This window comes from Apteryx mantelli, chromosome 3, assembly GCF_036417845.1.
Source record: "Apteryx mantelli isolate bAptMan1 chromosome 3, bAptMan1.hap1, whole genome shotgun sequence".
NCBI classification, from domain to species: Eukaryota; Metazoa; Chordata; class Aves; order Apterygiformes; family Apterygidae; genus Apteryx; species Apteryx mantelli.
The window spans coordinates 36537598-36560468 of NC_089980.1; the positions used below are offsets into that span (position 1 = coordinate 36537598).

Genomic DNA, 22871 nt, shown 5'->3' on the forward strand with positions numbered 1-22871 from the left:
AGTGCTGTTGGCTCTGCTGGATCAGAAAAACATAAAAAAAGGAATGATGCAGTAGTGCATTGACTTTCAGAGCAGCTTCTCATGTTTCTCAAAAATAAGATGACTTTAACTCAATGACTGTATGTGCTTTCTTTACATTTCCATTGTAGTTCCATCAGATGTACTTTCAGAGCAATTTTGCTGTTGTGATGGAGTAATAGTTTTTCTTTCAATGGTAGCAAAGCGGTGTAGCTGCCCTCTCTTCTCTCTTCCCTTCTGCCCCCACCCACCCTTATTTTGTAAACATCTGCACCCCTACCTGCCATATCAGACAGATATAAGAAAGTAACATTTAGCAAAAACAAGCAGGCAGGATTTGGATAACTGAATAGCAATTTATATTTTCTAATGCATTCAGGTAACCTACAAAGTTTCAGTGTGTAGATTGGAAGTAATCAAAGGTCCACTTCTTAGATTACAGTGCAGAAATACTGAGACTGGTTTCTATTGCTGTTCAGTGAAAACATATTAGCTGTTTTCCAGTGGTTCCATCTGTCTTGCACACAGATTATTTAGCAGTCAGTGGCATGTTGAGCTGTGGGGGGTTTTTTTGTGTGTGTGTATTGTTTAATTTATTTCTTTCATGTGGTCCTCTAACCACAAATTGGTTTTAAGCCATTGGGACCAGGCCATTTTCCAGATATCTGGCTTTCAGACATGGGATCAGTGAGAGCTAGGATCTCTGTTCCACCTCTAGAGCTGAGTTATGTGTATTGTTGTTCCTGGAGTTTATTTTAAGTTATATAAGTTTGTTTTGGAATAGATGGTCTTAGTTTTAGCAATATGCTTGTTCCATTAAGTTGAATATTAGATATCTATGTGTTACACAGTGGGTGGAAATGGCTTACTCATTTCCACAGTATGTGAATTCATTATTTGCCATTAGATACAGAATTGTAGCCTTAGCACGTGAACATAGTTGGGAAATCAGAACTTCAAACTGAAGAAATGAAATTCTGAGGGCAGCTTTAATGGGTTTAGCCATGTCAACATCTTGTGTTTTCATGATATGCATATATACTATTTTTTACTAAATTTTCATTTTCTGTGTTTGCTAATGTTCATTCTATTAATGGGAGCTACATGGGTATCAAAACCATTGCAAAAGGCTCAGTTTGCTGATCCTGCCCGATCTGCTGTCTGTGGCTATTTCGGTGTACTGAGCTTTTTGTGCTGCACTATCTGTGCCCTTAGAGTTGAGTGCTTTCTATGGGCTCACAACACATGATAGCTTTTGGAGGGCTGGAGTTAGCTTTCTGGAGTTAGAAATTGGGAATCCAAGTGCCTTTATCCTACAACATCTCTTGAGATCTCCGAGTGAAATTGAAACCCTGCATGCTCGATGCTGGGTTAGAAACTAATTTACTTTCCTTGTTCTGGGTCTATTTACCTTCAAGTCAAGAGTCTAATGCTTCTAAACTAAGCAGAGAACCTTTTCCTCCCTTCATATAAGTGTCATGCTTGTTGCTGTGTATCTGTGTTAAGTGTGCAAATGTGAATTGCTACTACATTACTTTGTACCGGAGCTGGCCAAATTACTGTTAAAAAATAGTGTATGTTTTAGGTGGTGTTTTGTCTTTTGAGCTTTGTCATTTCAGATCATTTCTGCAGGCTTACAATAAAAATTCTCAAATGGATTTCTTATTCCTAATTACTTTTTAACTACTCCAAACTAGAAAACTTTTTTTTTACTCTATAAATTATTCATATCCTGCCAGAGCAGTTTTGTATAACTGCTCTAGAGTTATTTATTCTGGATTCATAACTAATATTGCAGCATAGAAGTTGCTCTTAAACTAATAATACAAAATCGCTGTATGCAATTAATTACCTTAGTTATATAAATCATCCAAGCAGGAAATAGAAAAAATGCTAGGTGACAAACAGTCAGATTTCAATAAATGGTTGTTCCATCTTACTTTGAGAAAATTATTGATAGAAATGGAAAGAATTGACAAAAATACCAAGTAGAATAGACTTTGTGTTTTAAAATGAGTACAGAAATGCTTTTCACTCCTTCCTACTCCCACTATTTTTTTTCAACTTTGCTTCATACAAATGGAAAGATTAGTTTATAAATCAAAGCCGTTTTTCAAAATAGGGTAGAAGTTGTAAATTCAAACTTCAGCTGTAGCCTTTAGGCTTCAGGATGATAAGTTGCAGTCATATTAGCTATCTGGTGGTGTGTTTATCATCCAGTAGACATTTTGTTGATTATTACAGTGTTAAAGAATAATTAAAAAAAGGCTGTATATACGATTCCTATCTATTCTTCACTGAAACTTATATCACTTTGTGAACCAAAAAAGCAATGTATTAAAGACAGATGTTCACCCTTGAAAGGCTAGCATGAGAACAAGAAGGAAGGCAATGATTACTGCTCTTTTTCTTGCTTTTTTTTGTGTAGTGGAAATGGTACTCATTGGAATTCTCCTCTTTCTAGGTGGTTTGTTTTGGATGCAGAAACAAGGGATCTGGTTTCAATACACACTGATGGCAATGAACAGCTCTCAGTGATGCGCTACTCAGTAGGTAGGCAGACTTCTCATACATTCAGAATGATTGCATATTTTAATTTCTGATAAATGAAATATTTTCAGTTAAGCTGTATTTACCCATGCCAAATTACTGCCAGTTACCAGGAAAGGTAGAGCTTTGAAAAAATTGGTTTAAAATCATTAATATCTACCTAAATACTTTGTTACAGATTTGTGTATGCTAAATCTTAGTTTTGTAACTGCAAATGTTAGTCACCTATCTCAGCCTTTCCTTTATGTTGATCTATGCTGTTATAACAAATGTTAACTCTGCTCCCAGAAAAAGTAATAATTCTCAACTAACTAGCTGGCAGGTTAACAGAGAAGGGAGAGCTATTAATTTTCAGTTTGCTCTAATAGTCTATAAATAGCTTTCAGTAATATTTTAATTTTTTTTTTTTAGTTAATTTTCAAACTTTATTACTATAAAACCATAAAATTAAGTTCAGGTCTGTCTGAAACGCGGAGCTGTTCACTATAAAGTATTTGCTATGGGACTACGTGGCCTACAAGCCAGTATTGAGTCTCCTCTTCAGACATGACAAATCATCAAAGGCTGAGTCCTCACTGTTAAAACTCAATGGAATAAGAATCTCATAAATCTGTTTCTTGTTTGCTTTTGGATGAAATGTCATGTCAGTGGGCAAAACATGGCTCTGCTGCTGCCACACCTGCCAAGTGTAGCAATTTAGTTCAGAGCGCTGATGTTCATTAACACTACAGAGGCGTTTGGTCATGGTTCAAGGCAACTCTGGGCCATGAACCTTTTAGAGACAGCAAGGGTTAGAAAACTGCTAGTCATGTCTAAATGCTCCAGTTACTGTTGTTTAGATCTTATTTAGTATTGGTTTATAAGCAATCCTTTTAAAAAAAAAAAAAAAAAAAAACTGACTGGAGAGTAAATGCTGTTCTGCATTTTTTTGTAATTCAGAAAACTCTGGTCTGCCTGCCTGCTGTCAAATATTTCCAGAAATCAGTGCAATCTGAGGATTTATAATCCACTACCCTGTCCATTGGGCACTTGCTTAAAAAGAGTAGAGGTGAAAGAACTTGCCCAAAAAGCATACCCACAAAGTAAAATGATACAAACTGAAAAACAACATAATCAGCTATGTATCTTTAAATACAGTTCATGAACAATAGCTTGAGACTATTGCCTTAGTGATAAATCTGATTCATTAAATTTTAGAAAACACATATTCTGTTAATCTATATCAAATATTTTGATCTTGTATTATAGATGGCACCTTACTTGCCGTTGGATCCCATGACAACTTTATTTACCTCTACGTAGTAACAGAAAATGGAAGAAAATATAGCAGATATGGAAAATGCACTGTAAGTTTTGAAGCAAAAATAATCAGCAATTCTTGCATTTTAATTATACGCACACTAAGATTTTAAGCAGGTGAAGTGAAAAGAAAATATCTCTCTCTAGGTTGATGCTTTCCATTTTTAGTTTGGTTAGACCTTTTGTGATTTTTCCCCCCTGGCTCCCCTAAGGATTTTGTAGATTTTAAACTTCAGTCTGATTGGTTTCAGAACTGCTAGTTGTTAGGTGAACCCTTTTGCGTCAAATACGAATGATTTCTCAAACTTTGTCTGAAATAGGAAATTAGCAGTAAGATGCAAAAGACATTGTGTATCTATATGCTGAAAATCTTTCTGGGAAAATATTACAGTTGTTTTGAGGTTATTTTCACTCTATTGGTAAGTACTTCTTGGACCAGCATAATGCTGATGGTGGGATTTCATTAGGAGATGTAATTTTGGAGGTTGCAAGTATGCACTATTTTAAGCTGCCATTGTTATTAAAAATTTGGAAATTGGGGATATGCTACCTTTCAAGAATTAATTTCTAGCCCAGTGTAAGTAAAAGCAAGTGCAACACAAGTAGCGGAGTTTATATTAGTGCTTACATTTGTATGAGGTTTCCCCAGTGTTAAAAATATCAATTTCAAGAAATGACGCAGTTTTTCTATTTTGCTTAATGTTGTCTAATATCCTGGCCTAAAGTTCAGCTGTCTCTTGGTTTCACATAAAGAACATCTGAGCCTCAATGGGATTTGCAAGTGATATTATAAAAATAGATTCATATTTCAAATACGAATTTTTTTTAAGGAAGCATCCCCTGATTGAAACACTTCTAATGTATTTGTAACCAATTGCATTTCTTTAAAAATAAGAACACTTCTCAAACTGCTTTGTTAATTTGAAAATACTGGGAAAGACCATAAACCTGAATTGTGTCCCCAGATGAGATTGTCTACTAGAATTTCTCGGCCTTTGACATAGGCTTTGCAGCGGAAACTATGGGGCGAAAATGAACAGGCGTTAGTGAGCCTGTTAGCGATGAGTACGGTATCTTTGAGGGATTTCTGCTCGTCGGGGCGTTGAGCCGAGGAAAGGTGCACGCACTGGGCCATCTAGATGGTGCCGCTTGAACTTGCGGCCTGGGCCCAGCCGCAGCAGGCAGCAAAACCCCAGCGAAAGTGGGGTTTGCCCCCGTGCAGCGGGGGTTGGCCCCGGAGGAGGGCTGGCCCCTGCAACGTGTGCTCCGCGAGCGACATAGCACGGGGTAGCCAGTGCGAGTGGGAAGGGGAGGCTGCTGCGACTGAGAGGAGACGGGTGGTGTTGGGGGGCCGAGGGGGAAGGGTGGCCCTGGTGGGAAGGGGGCAGTGAGGGAGAATAGATGGGCTTCAACTGCAGCGGCTGGAAGGAGCACGTCCCCAACAAGGTGGGCTTTGCTGCATGGCCGGCCATCCCGCCACACCGTGCTGAGCCGGGGCCGGTGGCCTCGGAGCTGCCACGTTGACTCTGGCTCTCCTTCCTCTTCCACCTCCTTCCACGGACTCGGCTTGTTGAACCAGCGGGCAGGAGGTGGCCGATGGTTTTGGTGGCACTGGGGTCAGCAGACAGCCCAGTGATCACTAGGTGAATGTGGGATGAGAAATCAGGTCTGCCCAGGAAGGCCAGTCCGAGAGCCAAGACATATTTAATATTCAGCTCACCCTACTTCAAGGTCTGTGTGAGCTCTTTCAAGATGTATGAGATCATTATTTCTGTATAGTGTACGTATTCTGTTCAGGAGAGAACATGTTATAATTTAAACCAGCACTGACTGATGTGTTGACCCCTACTTTGTTCTCTGTTCTAATCACTGTTACCTGGAGGGAGCCGTTAAAAGCAGAACAAACTAAGAACCATTTCTCCTGAACAGGATGCAGAAATGCAGTTTGTTTGCAGACATCTTATTTACACAATAAATGTGTAATAATAAGTGATCTCGTAATTCCAAAGCTACTAGTAGCTTGGAAGATGAATCAATAACCAGTTTTCAGTGTACTAAGTAGGGAGAATCTGCACTGAAACAAAAGATTATCACCCCACTGTAATGTGTTTCTCTCCTTCCTTGTCCTTTTCCTCCTCATACACCCCCAGACATTTTAAAGTATTTAGCTTCTATTTAGGCATCTGTGTCTGTCTGTCTGTTCCCCCCATCTTGATAGTGGGGAAAGAAAAGGGTTCAAAAAGGGATGGGAGAAGTGAATGTTGTTATACTCAGACAGAAGGGTTAGGGCTTCAAAGCAGGGTGGGTTTTTTTTGTTTTTGTTTTTTTTAATGTGAGTGATTGCATGAGGAAGCCAAAATTAGCAACCTGGTTTCTCTCTGAGCTGAGCTTCTCTGACCCTTTCAGTTTGTGCAGAATGCAGCAGTGTATTAATTCGCTGGGCTGAGTAGCGAGGCTGGTGATCGAGTTTCACACACCCTGTATTCCTCTGTGCTGGCTGCCAGCACGCTTGTGGGCTGATACCAGCTTGATATTAAGCAGGGAGACACCTTGGTATGTTTGAGACCTTGAGCTCTTTCCTGGTCAGGTGTTTGTGCTCTGGCACCGTGTCCTTTTGGCATTCTTCGGTCATTCAGTAGCCCAGCGAGTGACGTCCAAGTAGGATGACTCAGTCCTTCTGGTAGTCAACCTCTGGTTATTTCCTCCAACTTGAAAACATTACTTGAATCCTTTTAGAAATATTTTATTTACTAGACCAGCATCACATTGGGTATAAGCTGATCGCACTACTATGTATAAATAACTTTTCAGTCGTGATCAGGTTTTCTGTTGCATGAAATAGGCTAACTTCTAAGCCTGTTTCCGTGGTGAGCGATGGTGTTGGTTGTGATCAGAAAGAATTTCCGATTAGCTGAAACAACCATTTTGGCTCATGCAGCTGTTTTGAGGGCTTCAGATATGCAGACAGCAATCTGAAGGTATGGGCTAGGTTATGAACTTCCAGGGTATCAGCAGCTCTGGGGTAACTGGCCCTGGTCGTGTTTGCCTTACATCACTGAGACAGCAAGGGCTGTGCATCTACTGAGCTTGCTGTGGGATAAAAGCCACACTATTAGGCTAAACCTGAAATAATCAGTGTGCCCATCCCATAAGCTGTGGACATTTCAACCCTTGTACCACTTAAGTCTGAAACGGGTAAACATTACCAATGAAGGAGATGGTTTCCATTTAGTCAGATAGTTTTAATAGCCAATGATAACATGAGTAATTATGTTCATTGTATATAAAGGTACACAGAAGGAAAGAATAAAATGTTGCTTTATCTGTGATAGCTATTGAAGAAAGATTTTAATAGAAAATAAGATTGTGCTATTTAAAATATTATGACACTGTTATGTTCCGATTCATCATTTAGTGATTGCTTGCTTGAAGGGATTTTCCAGCATGGAGCCCCCTGGCCAATTGCTTTGTTCACTCCCCCACCTCCCCTAGGAATTTTAACAGCTGCCAAATGTCTGGCAGGATTTTGTAAATGACTGACCAATTCTTTTCCATGTTGGAGTTAGCTTGCAAATTTTAAGGCTTGGAAAATAAGAGAAAAAATTCTAGCCAATCCTACGTTGTTTTTTTTCTTCAAAATAACAAGTTGGCATGTTAATATCATATATCCTACCCTTGACTGCAAAGTAGGTATGTCAATATGCAGTTCCTCTGCTAGAAGCAGAGACTAATTCCTAAGAAAAATAAATCTTAAGGGTTATTATTTTTTTTTCCCCTAAGCATTTCTGAAATCCCTTACAGAAGGCATGGTGACAGGGGAATGGAGATGACTATATTTTTACACGTAATTCTGGAGGCAAACGGCCTCTGTTGCAGTTGGCTGTCAAAAAGTCAGCGATGGGTAGTGTGGCTGCTGGAAGCCCCGTCATAGGAGGCCCAGGGCAGCCCGTGCTCCAGCACGGTCCTACGTGACGCAGGCAGGACCGAGGCACCCAGCGTGGCTCTGGAGACCCTGCCTTCGTATCACGTGCTGGGAGGGGAAAGGAGATGAATTGGAAGCTGTCAGTCATGAGGGTGGCATCAAAAGATGCCTGGCAGAATGATTAGGAAGCAAAAAATGGGTGATCTTATTAGGGAGGGAGAAGCAGTAAGAAGAAATGGGTGATTGGAGGAGAGAAAAAAGAGTAAAACAGAAGCTACGTTTACTCATTTCCTATTCCCCCTTCTATGGATAAATAACTTATTCTTTTTACAAAATTACAGCTTCCCTGGAGGCTTTCATATCATTCTTAGTACTATGCTTATCAAACAAAAAAAATTCATGCATAGGAAAAACTCTCTAAACAGATGCATTTAGCTTCTCCATCAAATATAGCAGAAAGGTAGCTGCTTAGGACTCAGTGTGCTAGTGATGGTGATAAATATGTGAGCAGGCCAAAGTGTTTTTATTATTACAGTGATGATCCTGTGTGTATAGGGAAAAACCCCTGTAGCTGGCATTAACATGTGTGGTGTAAGGCAAATAGCAGAGGCTTTTGAAAAGCTTGTGAGGGTATCCTTGAGCACAAGGAGCACAAGGGAAGTGCAGATCTGGCAGGGTGCAGGGGGATACTTTTTTGGATGTTAATTGTCACATCTGTGGGCACAATTTTTGTTTCTGTTGTGATTAAAACATACATTTCATATTGGTGTTGTTGCATTCTTCTTTAGGGACATTCCAGCTATATTACACACCTTGACTGGTCCCCAGACAACAAGTATATAATGTCAAACTCAGGAGACTATGAAATATTATACTGTAAGTATCAAATTAAATATACTGGAAACAGAAATATGTATTGGCTATCAGAACATATAGAAGAATAGGTTTGATCAAGACTGCACAAAATGCTTACTGACAAAGGAACTAATTTGAACTTTTGTAACCTGATATCTTGATGTTACTCAGAGCTGCGTATTACCTAATGGCAATGCCAAATATAGCTTACTTCTCTACAAGGTCATAAATCAGGTTAACAGCTTAGAATTTACAGAACAAGTGGCATTAGGTTTTGATGTTAGCCTGAAAGTTTTGTAGATTGAAAATAATTTATACAGTTGTTTGTTTAGTGCCAACAAAACCAGTTATTTTGGGGGAATAAAACCAGTGAGTCTGTGCCACTGTTCTTTTTTTATTGTTGTTTGTTTGTTTTAACTTTATCTTAGCTGGTAGTGTTGAAAACTGACCAAAGAATACTACTACTTGCATCAGTTAATGGCAATAGTATTTTCATGTTTACTTGTCTTTTTTTAATATGTTCAAATATGAATTTAACTGTAATACGTACTAGTTTTGTCACAAGTTCAATTTCCATAGTGCAAATGAGTGTATTTTTAAACTATTATTTTATTCTTGTCTTCCTATGGTTTTAACTGGAACACAAGGGTTGTAGGTTCTGGTCCTGTACAGGCAAGAAGAGCCACTGATACTGAGTACTTTAATATATCTGGCACCTTAACATGTCCTTTCTGCCTGATTGCAACTTACATTTCAACTCTGGATAGTTCAGTATTTGAATCTGCCAAAAGAACATGTTGGTGATTATAATTGCCTACGTAGGGAAGCAAAGAGCTGTGATCCATGAGCACTCAACTGGTATATAGAAAGATGGACGTTCTTTGGGAAAATAATCATTCCTTTCCTAGTTAGAATTGGAAAAGCAATTTAAGGCTCCTGTGGCAATAGTTTCTCACTGTTGTTAAAAGCAGAGCTTCCTGAATGATTGATTGGATTTTGGCATATTGATGGAGGTGGTAAGAAGGATAAATTCTGCTACTACAGAACCTATTAAAACATTTTGTAGATCAGGTAGCAGGGGACCCAAACTACAGGGAGGTGTTTTTGAGGTATGTTGAAACAGTGTACTGGGGTACACTGGAAAGGGAAATGAGAAGTAAATGTGGCTCTTGGGTACCAAGTGAAGATTCAAATATTTGGAATTTGATAAAGGACCTAGAGTATAACATAGTGTGGGTCTATCTTTGCCTCTACAGTATGATTCTAGACTCTTAAGATGCTTTTTATTACTGTCTCCATTAGCCATAGCATCTTTAAAGAGCATGTTTTTAAATCTGAAGTTATATGTCATAACTTGTCATTCACTTTTTTTAAAGGGGACATTCCAAGTGGCTGTAAGCTAATCAGGAATCGTTCTGACTGTAAGGATATAGATTGGACAACATACACTTGTGTGCTAGGCTTTCAGGTGTTTGGTAAGCATCATTTAACTTGCTTTTAAACTATTCAGGCTGTGCTTTTGTTATTTATTTTGCTTCAATTTGTCATTAGAAATATGCTGTTAATAATTAGTGATAATGGTGCTGAGATGTCAAACCAAGAGACTGACCACAATACTTGTCTGTGATATAGAGCACTGGGTATGAGTATGCTCCGTAGACAGTGTATACTTGATTTCTGTTTAATCTTGAAGGTCGTGGTTTGATTTTTTCTGCTGTCATTTTAGTCTATCGATTCTGGGGGCTTTGAACCAAAAAGCTGATATTTTGAATTGCTCATATGGTATACACACATTCTCCTTGCTTCCTGGTTTCAGGATAGGAGCAGATCTAGCAATTAGTAAAGATGTGAGTATAGGATATAGTTCATGACTTAAAAGCATGACAGCACCTTGAGACCTGCAGTAAGCAGTTAGTAATATACACTGCTTCTAAAGAGTAAAAGTGCTTTTAAGAGTAAACAGATTCTTTGCCTAGTGGTTTATTTAAAAAAAATTAAAAGTGTACAAAAAATTACAAAGCTGACAGATGTGACTTTAATACTGCCGTTCGAGACTGTGGCCAAATAGTTCAAACTACTTTTGCCTAGAGCAGCTCTGTTGGCCTTAAATTAGGAGCCTCTCTGTGAGGAGTTGAAAAGTATTGTTCAGTCTGTCAGTGTCGTAAACCAACTCATGTGAGCTGGATGCTGAATGCTTTGCTTTCGCCGCTGATATCAGATGCCTTCCGTAGTTCTTCACATTGTAGGAAACATCAAAAGCAAGTAGAAGTAAATCACTAAATTCTTCAGAGAGGTGAGGGTTAGATCTATAAGCCTTTTCTTCACAGCTACTAGGAGTTCAACTTCGAGTATCAGTTTATGTGTAGGGTAGAAGATCAGATAAATCTGAGTGTTTTATGTAGCCTCTCACAACTGTCATGTATATTCTTGGACTATCAAATCCTTAATGAGCAAATAGTTTTAAAGGATTGTGGTTGGTTTGGTACCAGCAGTGATGCTCTTGTATGGTATATTAATGGGGTAGAAGGCAGTCTGGCCTTTATAGCCAGCCTACTTTCCTTTCTCCCTGGGTACCAAAGATCTGTGGCAGAGCAGGGAAAATAGGTGGGGTCAGGGGAGGATGCTGACTGGTTGATTAACTGTGAAAATATTTTTCTGAGTTGTTTGGAGTTTGAGGTAGGTGGAAGAAATTAATCGGAACATACTGTTTGTGGAGCTGAATATTGTTGTTTGTTGTTTCTTTGAGAATACTGGCTCCTGAATCAAACTGGGTTCTATATGTGCTTTTTTATTCAGTCTGTCTTGGTGAAAATGAGAGGAGTTGGCTGTTTCCTCCTAGTGTCTTGTGCATGTAAGGCTAGACTGATTAAGGATATCTGTCTGCAGTATTCATTTCCTAACTTTCTGTGCTGCTGTGGAGCTAAGACCAAAATAATGAAGACTGTAACATAAATGGCTTTTTCAAATGGGATATTAGAATATTCAACAGAAAACAGAGAAAGTGAAAAAGCAAGGCTGTGTTCCATGCTACTATAAGATCTTTACAAAGTATTTTCATCACTGCTGTGCAAAGCAAATGTACTGAATGTTCCTTCTGGAATAGCCTAGTGTCTTAAGCCATTTAACATTTTATACCAAGTACTTGAAATCTACCTAAAATTTGAATGTGGTAGAAGGTGTCTTCCTCATAGGTACTGAAATTTTACCACTGCATTTGGTAATAGAACAGGTAGAATATGAGGAACAGCTTTCTGAATCCCTGCGCTTTCTAGAAATGTCCTTTATCCCTGATCTGAAGAGATTAGGTGTGGGAATGCAGAAATAATTCCATTTCTGTGTTCAGTTCGTCGCTTACAAGGAGTTGACTGGAACAGTCTCATCAGCTTTGATGTGAACATTTAGACCATTGATTTCTGTCTTTCGACCATTTAATAGAAACTGCTGGTGACTTGTCATCTGATTTCAGTCTGGCCTAGAGATGAGCAGCTCCCATAACCACCATTCTGAGGCTTTCCAGCCTTTTTTACTTCTTGTTTTAAACTGCTCTTCAGTGGATATGTCTGCTGATTCTGTCTGCATTCCCTTCCAGATTAATATGCGCTCTAACCACTCTGGATTAAATTTAATTAGTCTCAACTGCTCTAAAAATCTTCAAAGTGCCAGAGGGACCTTGGAGTAAAGTAGATACAGCAGATAATATGATGTTATTTTGGGGCAGAGAGAATATATTTAATCTAGAAAATATAAAAGTAAACTTCCTAGCCAAGATCCATCAAGCTTTAATTTTATATTGTCTAGTAGTCTGACACCCTTTCCAGAATCTTAAAATTATGGCTTGATCTCAGACAAAGTATTCTCCTGTTAAATCAGACAGAGCAACTAAGTCAAACCAGCAGTTTACTACTACCCAAAGGAGAAGTCAAGAAGAGTCAAGACTGACCCTTTGGTGAGCTGGCTCAGGGATCCAAACAAGCAGAGGACTGCTCACTTGGATGTGCAGGAGGGAGGGCTAAGTTTATGGGTTTGGGGCTTTTGAGTGTGTACATTTGCTTGTTCTACTAATTTTGCTCTATGGATAGCGTGTCCATGGGGTCAGGCATGCCCTGTTGTCAGCAGAAGAAAGAGGATGGGAATGCATGGTGGGGATGAGTAGCACTGCTCCTTTTTGGTAGTAAATATTTTTGTGTTGGCTTAGCAGTATCATCAGTCTTCAGCCCAAGCACTTGAAGTCACTCCCTCATTTACTGCACATTTCCCACATCTTTCTCGGAGCAGATTATTTTGGAGAGACTTACTTCTGGCTAGCAGAATTTATTAAAACTGAGGTGCTGCTGTCATACCTAATAACCAAGTTATACTACTTCATATTCTTTTTTTTAAGTTCTTAAACACGAAATACTTGGACACATTAATGCCTTGTTTTCTCATGCTTACCTCATACATTGAAAGCAAATCCTGCTGTCTTATAACAAAGGGTTGTCTTACATTTAGAACTGCTAAAAGAATTCATGAACCCCAAAGATACAGAATAAGAGACCCAATCTTGACTCTTGGTCTTTCTATTCTTAAATTAAAAAGAAGAGAAAATAGCATAGCTGGTTATTCAAAAAAAACAAGTCTCAATTATTAAAAAAAAAAAAAAAAAACACTTTGGTGTAAATTAGCATCTTATAACCCCTTGCTTAGCTTTTGTTCAGTTTTTCTCCCGGATGTGAATCACAAGTTTTGTTACAGAAATATCTAATGCCTTTATTTATTTGTTGTTAGAACTACAGCCCTGTATTTATTCAGTGTTTCTCCTCCAGGCAATGTTGTTATTCTTTTGTCTAGACATATCAGCGTCATGCTTCTCACTTAAAAGCATATTGAATTGTACTTAAGCACTTGACAGCATTTTTGTCTATGAAACATGTACAGGCTGGGTTTCTGTGCGAAGTATCATCAATCAATTGTCTTTTTCCCATCATGCAAATATTAAAAATTGCCCTGAATTTTTAAAAAACAAAAGAATTCTCTATGTAGTGTACTGTATCTCGGCTTGTTCAATGCTTCAGTATCAGCTTTTAAAACATTTGTGCAAAGTAAGACAGAGGTTTCAATTAGGAAACTTATCAAGTCTGAGAGGCTGTCCTGGCCGAAGTTTGGGGTTTTGCGGGAGGGAGTGGCGCTAGACTAGCAAAAAATTATGAAGCTCAATTCAACACCTTTTTGATTTTCCAGTTGAATATTTTGTTTACCTTTTACTATGCTTGCCTTTTCTTTGGCTTTATAGATTTTATTTTTGTTTATGGATTGCCTTTTAAATAGTTTTTAAAACTACCATCACTAAATATAACTGTTCTGTTCTCTCCTAGGAGTTTGGCCTGAAGGATCAGATGGGACAGACATAAATGCCCTTGTCAGATCCCATAACCGAAAAGTGATAGCAGTGGCTGATGATTTTTGTAAGGTCCATCTCTTTCAGTATCCCTGTTCCAAGCCAAAGGTAAGTCTAGACCAGTCTAGTCTATGTGATTGTATGCATTGCATAAAGTCTTCTGTGCCAGACATCTGCTTCCAGCCCAGTTATTCTGGAACCTTGTAGCCAAATGGTACATTTTTTCCCTGAGAGCAAAGCTAGAGAAAAAAGCATTGTTTCCCCATGAAGTTTATATGGGGAAGTATGAATCATATGTATACGTGTGTGTGTGTGTGTGTGTGTATATATATATATATATATATATATATATATAAAATTCTTAATCATACAAATAATCATATATATATATGCACATACATATATTTATGCATAAATATATGTATGTATGAAGTAGCAGTAGTTATCCTTTAGTTCTGAAGCAGAGGCTTGATGCTTTCTGTTGGCTGGCCTTTGTGTTAAGTCTTTTACTTTTCACATGCAGATCTTTCTGCCTTAAGAAAAGAAGATATTTGGGGGGAAAAAAACAAATATAAAATGGTACTCTTATGTGAATAAAGGACTCTCTTGAATGGCTAAACACAAATGTTAGTAGTTTGTTTAGATATCAGTATCATGCGCTCTTCTAGTCAAGTGTATGATTTATTTTCCTGTTTATTTCAATAGGCCCCAAGCCACAAATACAGCGCTCACAGTAGTCATGTGACAAATGTCAGCTTTACCCATAGTGATGGTCACTTGATTTCAACTGGAGGGAAAGACATGAGTATTATTCAATGGAAACTTGTGGAGAAGGTAACTCTACCACAAAATGACATTGTAGTAGAAATTGGTACCACTAAAGTGCCCATCCCTGCCAGTGAAAATGCTGTACAGTCTCCTGCACCTCTCCCACAGTCTTTTAATGAAATGAATCAAAATGAAAGTGTAACTGGCAGCTCTCCAGCTTCCTTGGAGAGCAACTTGGAGCAGTCTGCGGAGGCCAGTGAAGAGCAGAGTGAGGAGCAAAGTGATGGGAGCAGCCTGGATCCTGCAGAGCCGTGCTATGAAGAACCATCCAACGAGACAAGTGAGGAGCACAGTGAATCTACCGTCACTGAAGAGCAGCAGGATAACTCACCGGTGTCTTAACGCTTCCAACTTGGATGGCTTTTATTTTCCCTTGGTGCGCGTTACTTCATTAAGGGGTGAGGGTTCAAATAGGGAAAAGTAGCTGAGATTCATGACCACACCAGCTTTTGAATTTCAGTGAGATTTTTAGTCTGACCTTCAGTTCAATATGTGGAACCATCTCAAGGGCCCAACTTCATGGTTTGTGTCAAGATCTGGTCAAAGGTAGTAGTGGACATTATCATAGATTCATCTTAATTCTGAAATTGCAGTCAGGAAGCGGCATGAAATGTATACTGGAAAAAAGGTTAGCTCTAAAAATTAGCTGAAATAAACCACCTTAACTATGTGAAAGTGTTTCCTGAAAGAGCTAAAACCAAGCAGAAGCACTGAGTGATTCCAGCTGAGTAGTAGTATGCTCTTTTTTTCCAGGTGTGAAAACAAAAACCTGAAAAGCTCTTTGTAGAGCTGTTTTCCTTGTGTTTTTTTCTTAATGAGAAAGAGAGAGGAAAAACAATGTAATGATGCCATGTGCATCAATGCCTTCTTGACCTAACACATATGCAATTTTCTAACACTACTAATTCCTAATGGAGTCTGGACACGCTCACAGTTGGTCTGCCCTAGGTGCTGCTATTTCTAAAGCAAATCCTATCAAGGAACGGTGTTGGTTGTTCCATTCTTACAGACTATTTAATAAAAGACTAACCAGATGCCGGTGTGTTTCACTTGTTCATGACCTGAAAGTTGATTTGAGTTGTAGGTTGTAATTGTCTCTTCAAAGAATTGCTTGTCTAGAGAGTCTGAAACTTAAGAGAGTCTTTACAGTGAACTTAATGTGAATGGCAGAGAACACGTGGCAAGAACGCAAAGTCAGATGGGCTCTAGAGTTAAACTTTAAGCCTTCAAGCAGAACTTGCTCCATCCCTAGTAGGAGAAATAGAAATACAGTTAACTTAAATTATTAAATTGGTGCTTGGGATTAGTGTATTAAGTTGATTTTTTTTTTGAGAGAGGTAACTCTAAGAATCATTAAACTGCTTTTTTTTCTTTTCTTTTTTTTCTGGCTCCTTTAGCAGTTGTGATACAAGCATACAGTAATTTAGATGATGTGATTTTTTCAGACTTGTTGATCTATCATTTTCGTGATTTCCTCCCCCAACCCCGAGTTGCTATAAGCCATGTAGCTCTCATGTGGCTATACCTGGCCAGTTACGGGATATCTTGGCATTTGTTATGCATTTGGAAAGTAATTTTTTTAATGAAGTTTGTCAGATAGCTACAGTTTTTTCTTAAGTGCATATGTTTCCTACTTTAAAAAGGTATAGATTTACTGACAGATATCCATTTCCTATGTACTTGTTTATATTTTGATTACATAGAATTTTCTTTTTTAACTTGCTGCATTGTGCTGGTATTTTAGTTTTTAGTTAGAATATCATGTTTAGAAACTTTGGATGAGTTCATAAGTCTTAATTGTGCAAGCGTTTACGTGATTGTGCCATTCCAAAGTGCATCAAAACTGTCATTCCCTTACTAGTATATTCTCAGGAGAAATGCTACAGATCAGGTATTTAGTCATCATTTGGAAAAATAAAAACAAATGGACTCCCAAAGGACATTTAGAACATTTATATATAAAATATATAAATATAAATATATATATACACACATATATATATAAAATATCCTCTTGTTTACAACAGTTCCAGAAACCTCAAAGTAGTTCCCTTCTGATGAAGGGAGGTATGGATTCCAAGCAACCATCTGTTTAAACTGTGCTCTGTACATAGTGTTTTACTGGAGGGTTCTAGTATGCCTGACTTGCAAATTTGCCAAATAATAGCAATGGAAGATAAAGATCGACTCATCAAATACATGGTTCCAAATGAGGAATATGCTGTAGGTTTAGAAAATAATCTTAGTAAAGGAAAAAGGATCTTAGAGCTAATGAGGCACAGAGCTCTCTCTGATTTTTATGAACTCCACATAAGCAACACATTTCATTTGGAACATCTGTCACCTGGGGTTGCCATGTAAAGTGAGAGTTATAGTTGTGCTATTCTTGTGTTTGTAGTTCAGAAGACTCTACTAATACGCAAAAAGCCTTACAGCTTTCAATTGCTGGCAACTACTGTTTAACAATAATTAAATCTGTGATAATGGATGGAAATGGGTGGGATTATGTAACTGTAGATGTTTTAGAAAAATAATTGTGAATGAATTATGATTAAGAGTGTTTCATGTGAAGATGTTTGAGCCATTTCTATCTATCATGCATTCCTGTCTCAAGGCAGAAAATTTTGAAGATTAAAAAAATAAAATAATCAAAATAATAAACTGCAGTGTCTTTTTCCATATCTGTGCTGCTTTTTTCTGTATATAAAGTGCATGTCATCTTAGCATTTGCAGAATGTGGAGGATTTTAGAAGAGGAAAAAAAGAATCTTGCTTAACTTGTGCTTTTTTGATAACTCTCTAGACTTATGAAAAATAAGTTTGTTCAAAATCATGAATAATCCTGGCACTCCTAAACAATGTTCTTGACTGACTTTTGAAATGTTTTCTGACATCTCTCTTTTTCAATGTTGATTAATTACCTACTATCATTAGCATACTGTAGCTTATTGATGGGAATCGCGGGATTACAAATAGGTATTTGTCTTCATACATACTGCAGTCCACCTTCCTGGATTCTATCAGAAGCTTTCTACGGGAAGTCATATGAAAAGTGTGAGTGTATTTTGGATATAACACCTTGAATGTCACAGTGCTTCCACATTCTTAATGGTCTCTGTCCAGTTGCAGATGCAGAAAGTCACAATATGCTTCAGTTTCTTAATATATTCCTTGTGAAAGATTCTCACAGTCCTTTATGAAAAATTTGAATCACCTCCATTGCTTGCAGCTGGTTTCTGTCATTCACAAAAGGGGAGGGTGGGGTGGAGAGGAAAAAGAAGCCTTCAGAGTAGCCAAATACCTTATGTTTATCCTCTTTACTTTTTTTTTTTTTTTTTTTTTTTTTTTTTGACTGGAAACCTCAGTGACTTCAAATTGTCAGGAAAATGTTGTTGCTCTAACTGGAGTAACAAGTAGATGTCTTAAGGCATTCTGGAAGCAGCATGGCACAACCTACAGCATCATGTACTGCTTTGCACTGGGGATGACTGTGCAGCAGAGTGGTCTGGGCTTTGCTCCATTTCTGTCCAAATTCAGCATAAGGATTTTGTTATTGGTTCTCCTGGGACGAAGGAGTCAGGAAGACAGGAATCTTCCTGAAGAGGAGGTAAGCTAGAAATCTGGTCTTTGTGCCTCCCTCATGGCGGATCCAGGATGTGGCTCCAGGTGCCCATTCTTTTATTTGGGCGGTGTCTGCTGCTGGCTTAGGTAGTTGAAGTGATGGATTTGTCCTGTGGAGCTGAAGTGCAGGGTGGAAGTGCCGTTGAAGGCATGAAACTGTAACAACATCCCATTTTACATGACTGAAACTTTAGTTTCAGAATCGACATTAATTATTTTAGATAGCATAGTAAAATACTTGAATGGTGGAAATTGCCAAGCTTATGGATACATGTAATATATCATGCGAAGTGATATTAATCTTTTTTTTTTTTACATAGAGCACTCTTCAGGGTACGACCACTACTACTTCCCCCCCCCCCTTCTTCTTCTTCTTTTTCCCATAGAAATTCCAGAATAAGAGAAGAAGAGGTTGGGATTAGATGTGGATGGGTATTCATGAACCAAGCATTTCTTAGTTTTGATTTTACTGTAATTCTCATTATAAATAACAAGTAATAGTTTTTGCATATTATGTATGTTAAGTTTCAGCCTCTTATTTTTAGTGTTCCCAAGAATACGTAGATTCTGGTTTTACTTTTCTTTCTTGAAATTATGCAAAAATTAAATTTCCATGTTACATCAACTGCAATGTACTGTTCAGCGTAGACTGTGTTTTCTGCTTTGTTCTTCACCCCTGCAAGATTTGTTACACCCCCTTATATTTCTTTCAGTTCAGTGGAGTATTTCAGTTGAATCAGGACATAAATAAGTAGAATGTCCATGTGAAATTTAAGCTTGGCTGAGCCAAACAAACAACAAATTCTCCCTTCTGTTGCCTCATGCCAATAAAATGTTGGTTCCTGGCAATGAAAGGATTAATATTGCACGAGATAGATTTTACTTGTGCGGTATTTGTGCTGCTTGCTTGCTTGCCTTCTGTGCAAGTCCAAGCCCATTGCCTAATCTTTATTTCTGACAGATGTTTATGTACTAATACTTTAATCAACTGAAAGTGAAGAGCTGCATACAGTAGGATTATACAGTTTAGAAAAACAGACACTGTACACATTTGTATTTAATGCATGTCTGAGGTTTTGTATTTGTGTGGATATATACAAGCATCAAAAGATATGGCTGCTCAAGGCCTTTTTTTTTTTTTTTTTAATCTTTGAAAGAGACATGTGATTGCTTCACACTGCAGTGAATTCTGAAGGTTTAGGAGCAAAGGGAAAAAAGTCATTGGAAAGGTGTTTCCAGCATGACCTGCAAGGCGAGAAAATCGGTTTCAGGCAACAGGACTAGGATGTGCAGTTGTGGGACCATGGCTGTACCAGAGATGTGTTCCTCACCTCGAGTCCTTGATGTCCTCCCCTGCGTGCCTGGCTGCCGTCTTCCTCAGGAGGAGCAAGGCTGAGGAGACGGGAGTCCCAGCCTGACGCATTCTCTAAAAATTAATGTTCCCTCAGCGCCGTTCTAGGGCATTTTATCAGACAGTGAAACAACCCCTTCAGAGATCTGCTAGCTTCATTGCTCAGTTACCTTAAACTGAGCACAGGCATTGGTTTTTCTCTCTATGAACACAGAGAATCTTGAGATTGGGAAGCTTGGGTTCCTCCTGCCAATGCTAAACATGTTACAGGAACGCCAGGGAGGGAGGAGGGGGCGAAACATGCCATTGAGGAGAGATGCTAGTGGTTGCTGTGATTATCTGTTGGACTAGTGTTGCCACTGAAAAAGGAAAAAAAAAAAAAAAGGATCTCCTGTTACTGCTCTTTAGGCAGTGCACGAAGAAGTAAGGGGCATTTTCACTGAATAATTTAGAGAACTTGTGACTTGAAGTTTTTTCCAACCCTTCCTCCCCAGATTACCCCCTCTTAGATCTTGTCTGTATGAAAAAATCTACATAAGTGTTCAGTTCTTCTGGTAGAAGTTCTGATATTACCAGTGATTTCAAGAAACAGCAAGTTTCTGGAGACTTTTGCTGGTTTTCTTTTTAAGAAACAATTCTAAAAACTTTGTTTTCTTCCCAAAAGTTCTACTTAAACTAGTTCTGGAAAGAGTCTACATCTTAGTGATTTGTGTGTATTTGTAATTTCAGTGGAGGGTTTTGGAGCCCAGCTCTTCAGCATGGGGCCTCTGGGCACTTGTTAGCTCTCATGAGATAACTGGTCTCATGAGGTGAGTCACAAGTGGAAGTCAGAAAAGTCCATACCTTGTTAGCAGTCTCTTCTGTGTATGTCTGTCTGTATTGCATTGTTTTGTTTACAGTAATCACCATGCTTTGATTCTTTGGAATTGCTGTAAAAAAAAAAAACACTTGTTCTCATCATTTCTTACAGGCTGTCTAAATTACAGTTTAATTGGCCATACTTTATTTTTTGATGAAGAAAATGCCTTTTAAGTTATTATCTCTAGAACGACTTTTTTGTATGGCCATCCAAAATAGGTTCTCCAGATAGTTCTTGAGATACTATATCCCCTGTTGTGTGACGTCTCAGCAGTTTGATGTTTTTGCCATGCAGCACTTGTTTAACAAGTTGACTTTATGCAGAATCTTCCTTGTCACACAATACACACTTCATCCTGTGTACATCATTATGCTTCCAGTCCAAAAGCACTTGCTTATAGTGACCTTTGACATTTGCTTGTAATTGCTGTTTCAGAATTTAAACTTCCCTTAAATACACTACCTTGTCATTCCAGTTATTTTCTTTTTTTCTTTTTTCACAACTCTATCAAATAAAAGATCAGCACTCTTCTGCTCCAGCAATAAGTTTTCCTTTTAACGTTTCAGTCTCTTTTAAGCCCTTTTCACTTCCTTATGTGTCTGTAGCTGCTTATAGGAAAATAATAAAGGCTGCCCGCATCAGACAAACAAGGATACAGCTTCAAAAGCTAACGTGTATGTGAGTGGAATCACTCCTAGTATTTTGCACTGTATAAATGAAGGTCTGTGTTTGGTATTGTGTGAACACTAACAGTAGAATTGGGAACTATTGGAACTATTTATGTCTTAGGTAAAAGGAGTTTAGAACAGACGTAGTGTTATTGCTGCACCAAAGAGACCTGGAGGCTCTTTCCAAAGCTCAGGGGAAGAAAAAAACTAAAGTCTTTGGCTTTAGCAAAGCAGGCAGAAAAAGTCCTCTAGCTTTCAGTTTAACAGTGAAAGAAGAGGGAGCAATAGAGCTCTCAAATGCTCTGTATATAGAGGAGGTAAGTTTAGCAAATGGAAATTAAATGTCAGCTGAATGTACGTGAAACTAGATTTCTTATGTTAAAAGTTACAATTTATTTTTAATGATTGCACATCTCCTAATTTGTGAATGGCAATCTTGTGTTTGTCTTCTGCCAGCTGGGAGAGAAGCAAATGTGAAACACTTTAAACTTTCAAAAAAGGTTACCCATAAAGGATTTTTCAGGATGGATTTCCATTCCACCCTTTTCCAGGACCATGTGGATCTGCTTCCATTATATTTTGTGTAAACAAGCATACATTAAGTTCCGCTGCTGGAGTATTTTGAATAAGAATCAGTAATTCTCTAGAGGAAAAAAACTCCACAAATAATTCTCTTCCCAATTACTCTATCAGAGGCCTTCCTAGAGTTCTGCCTCTGAAACATCTTTCCCTGAAGAGGCCCCTTGCTCTGATAGATTTTTATTCAATTATACATAACATTTCAGAATTTTTTTTTCTCTTAAGGATATGATGACATTCCAGGTTATTTCCAGCAATTAAATCAGTCTCTGTCTCCCTAACCATCAAAGAGGGGAAATGCTGTAACTCATATAGACCTTTTGTCATCTGAAAATTCTGGCTTAGCTTCAACTTTCAAAAAGTCATCTTCCTGAAGTTGCAATTAGAGACTAAATTGAATTGGTTATGTATATTTGTAAATGCATATATTAAAAAAAAAAAGAAGAAGAAAAAAAAGAAAAAAGACAAAAGGCAGCTGTGGAATGTTCTCTGGTCCACCACGGATTATAGAATCCCATTAAGGTCTCTCTATTTTTATGAGCACTATGCTATAGTATATCATCATTATCAACGTTTGTGATATTCTTGGAACAGATTCACTTACTTGGATTACTTTCTCCCAGAGTGTTTTCAGCTTAGCAGCAGCATGCAGACTATCACAATCCATGAATTTCTAAGAGGGGAAGGGAAGAGATTTTATATTCAGAATTCTTTTACAACCTTGTTTTTTTCATTCTCCCACAAATTTAAATTTGACTGGAAATGGGTGAAGGGATGCGTTGTCACATGGTGTGCCACAGGTATGGCTGGAAAGCTTCTTCCTGTGTTGCCCCCATATCTTTGGAGCCTGACCACTGTGTCTGTTTAAGGTCCCAGATGGTACAAAAGGCATTTCATTTTATCTGTGTTAGAAGGAAAGAAAATGGAAATTATGGGTTGTATCCT

General features: G+C 38.2%; 1 protein-coding gene and 1 long non-coding RNA gene across 3 annotated transcripts in view; one reads left to right on the forward strand and one right to left on the reverse strand.

The window, feature by feature from the left end:
* Nucleotides 1–17510, forward strand: part of EML4 (EMAP like 4) — a 167255-nt gene extending 149745 nt beyond the window's left edge. For both annotated transcript variants that reach the window (XM_067293132.1, XM_067293133.1), the window contains 6 exons: nucleotides 2483–2571; nucleotides 3817–3914; nucleotides 8578–8665; nucleotides 10021–10119; nucleotides 13999–14129; nucleotides 14727–17510. In XM_067293132.1, coding sequence (XP_067149233.1) covers nucleotides 2483–2571; nucleotides 3817–3914; nucleotides 8578–8665; nucleotides 10021–10119; nucleotides 13999–14129; nucleotides 14727–15191 — 970 coding nt within the window. In that variant the 3' untranslated portion in view covers nucleotides 15192–17510. The remainder of the gene's footprint in view (nucleotides 1–2482; nucleotides 2572–3816; nucleotides 3915–8577; nucleotides 8666–10020; nucleotides 10120–13998; nucleotides 14130–14726) is intronic.
* Nucleotides 17511–19883: 2373 nt separating this feature from the next.
* LOC106490463 (uncharacterized) lies at nucleotides 19884–22586 on the reverse strand. Its single transcript, XR_001293614.1, has 3 exons — nucleotides 22531–22586; nucleotides 20664–20749; nucleotides 19884–19895 (listed from the first exon to the last, which is right to left on the reverse strand). It is a non-coding gene; the product is annotated as an uncharacterized lncRNA (long non-coding RNA).
* Between the last annotated feature and the right edge of the window lie 285 nt (nucleotides 22587–22871).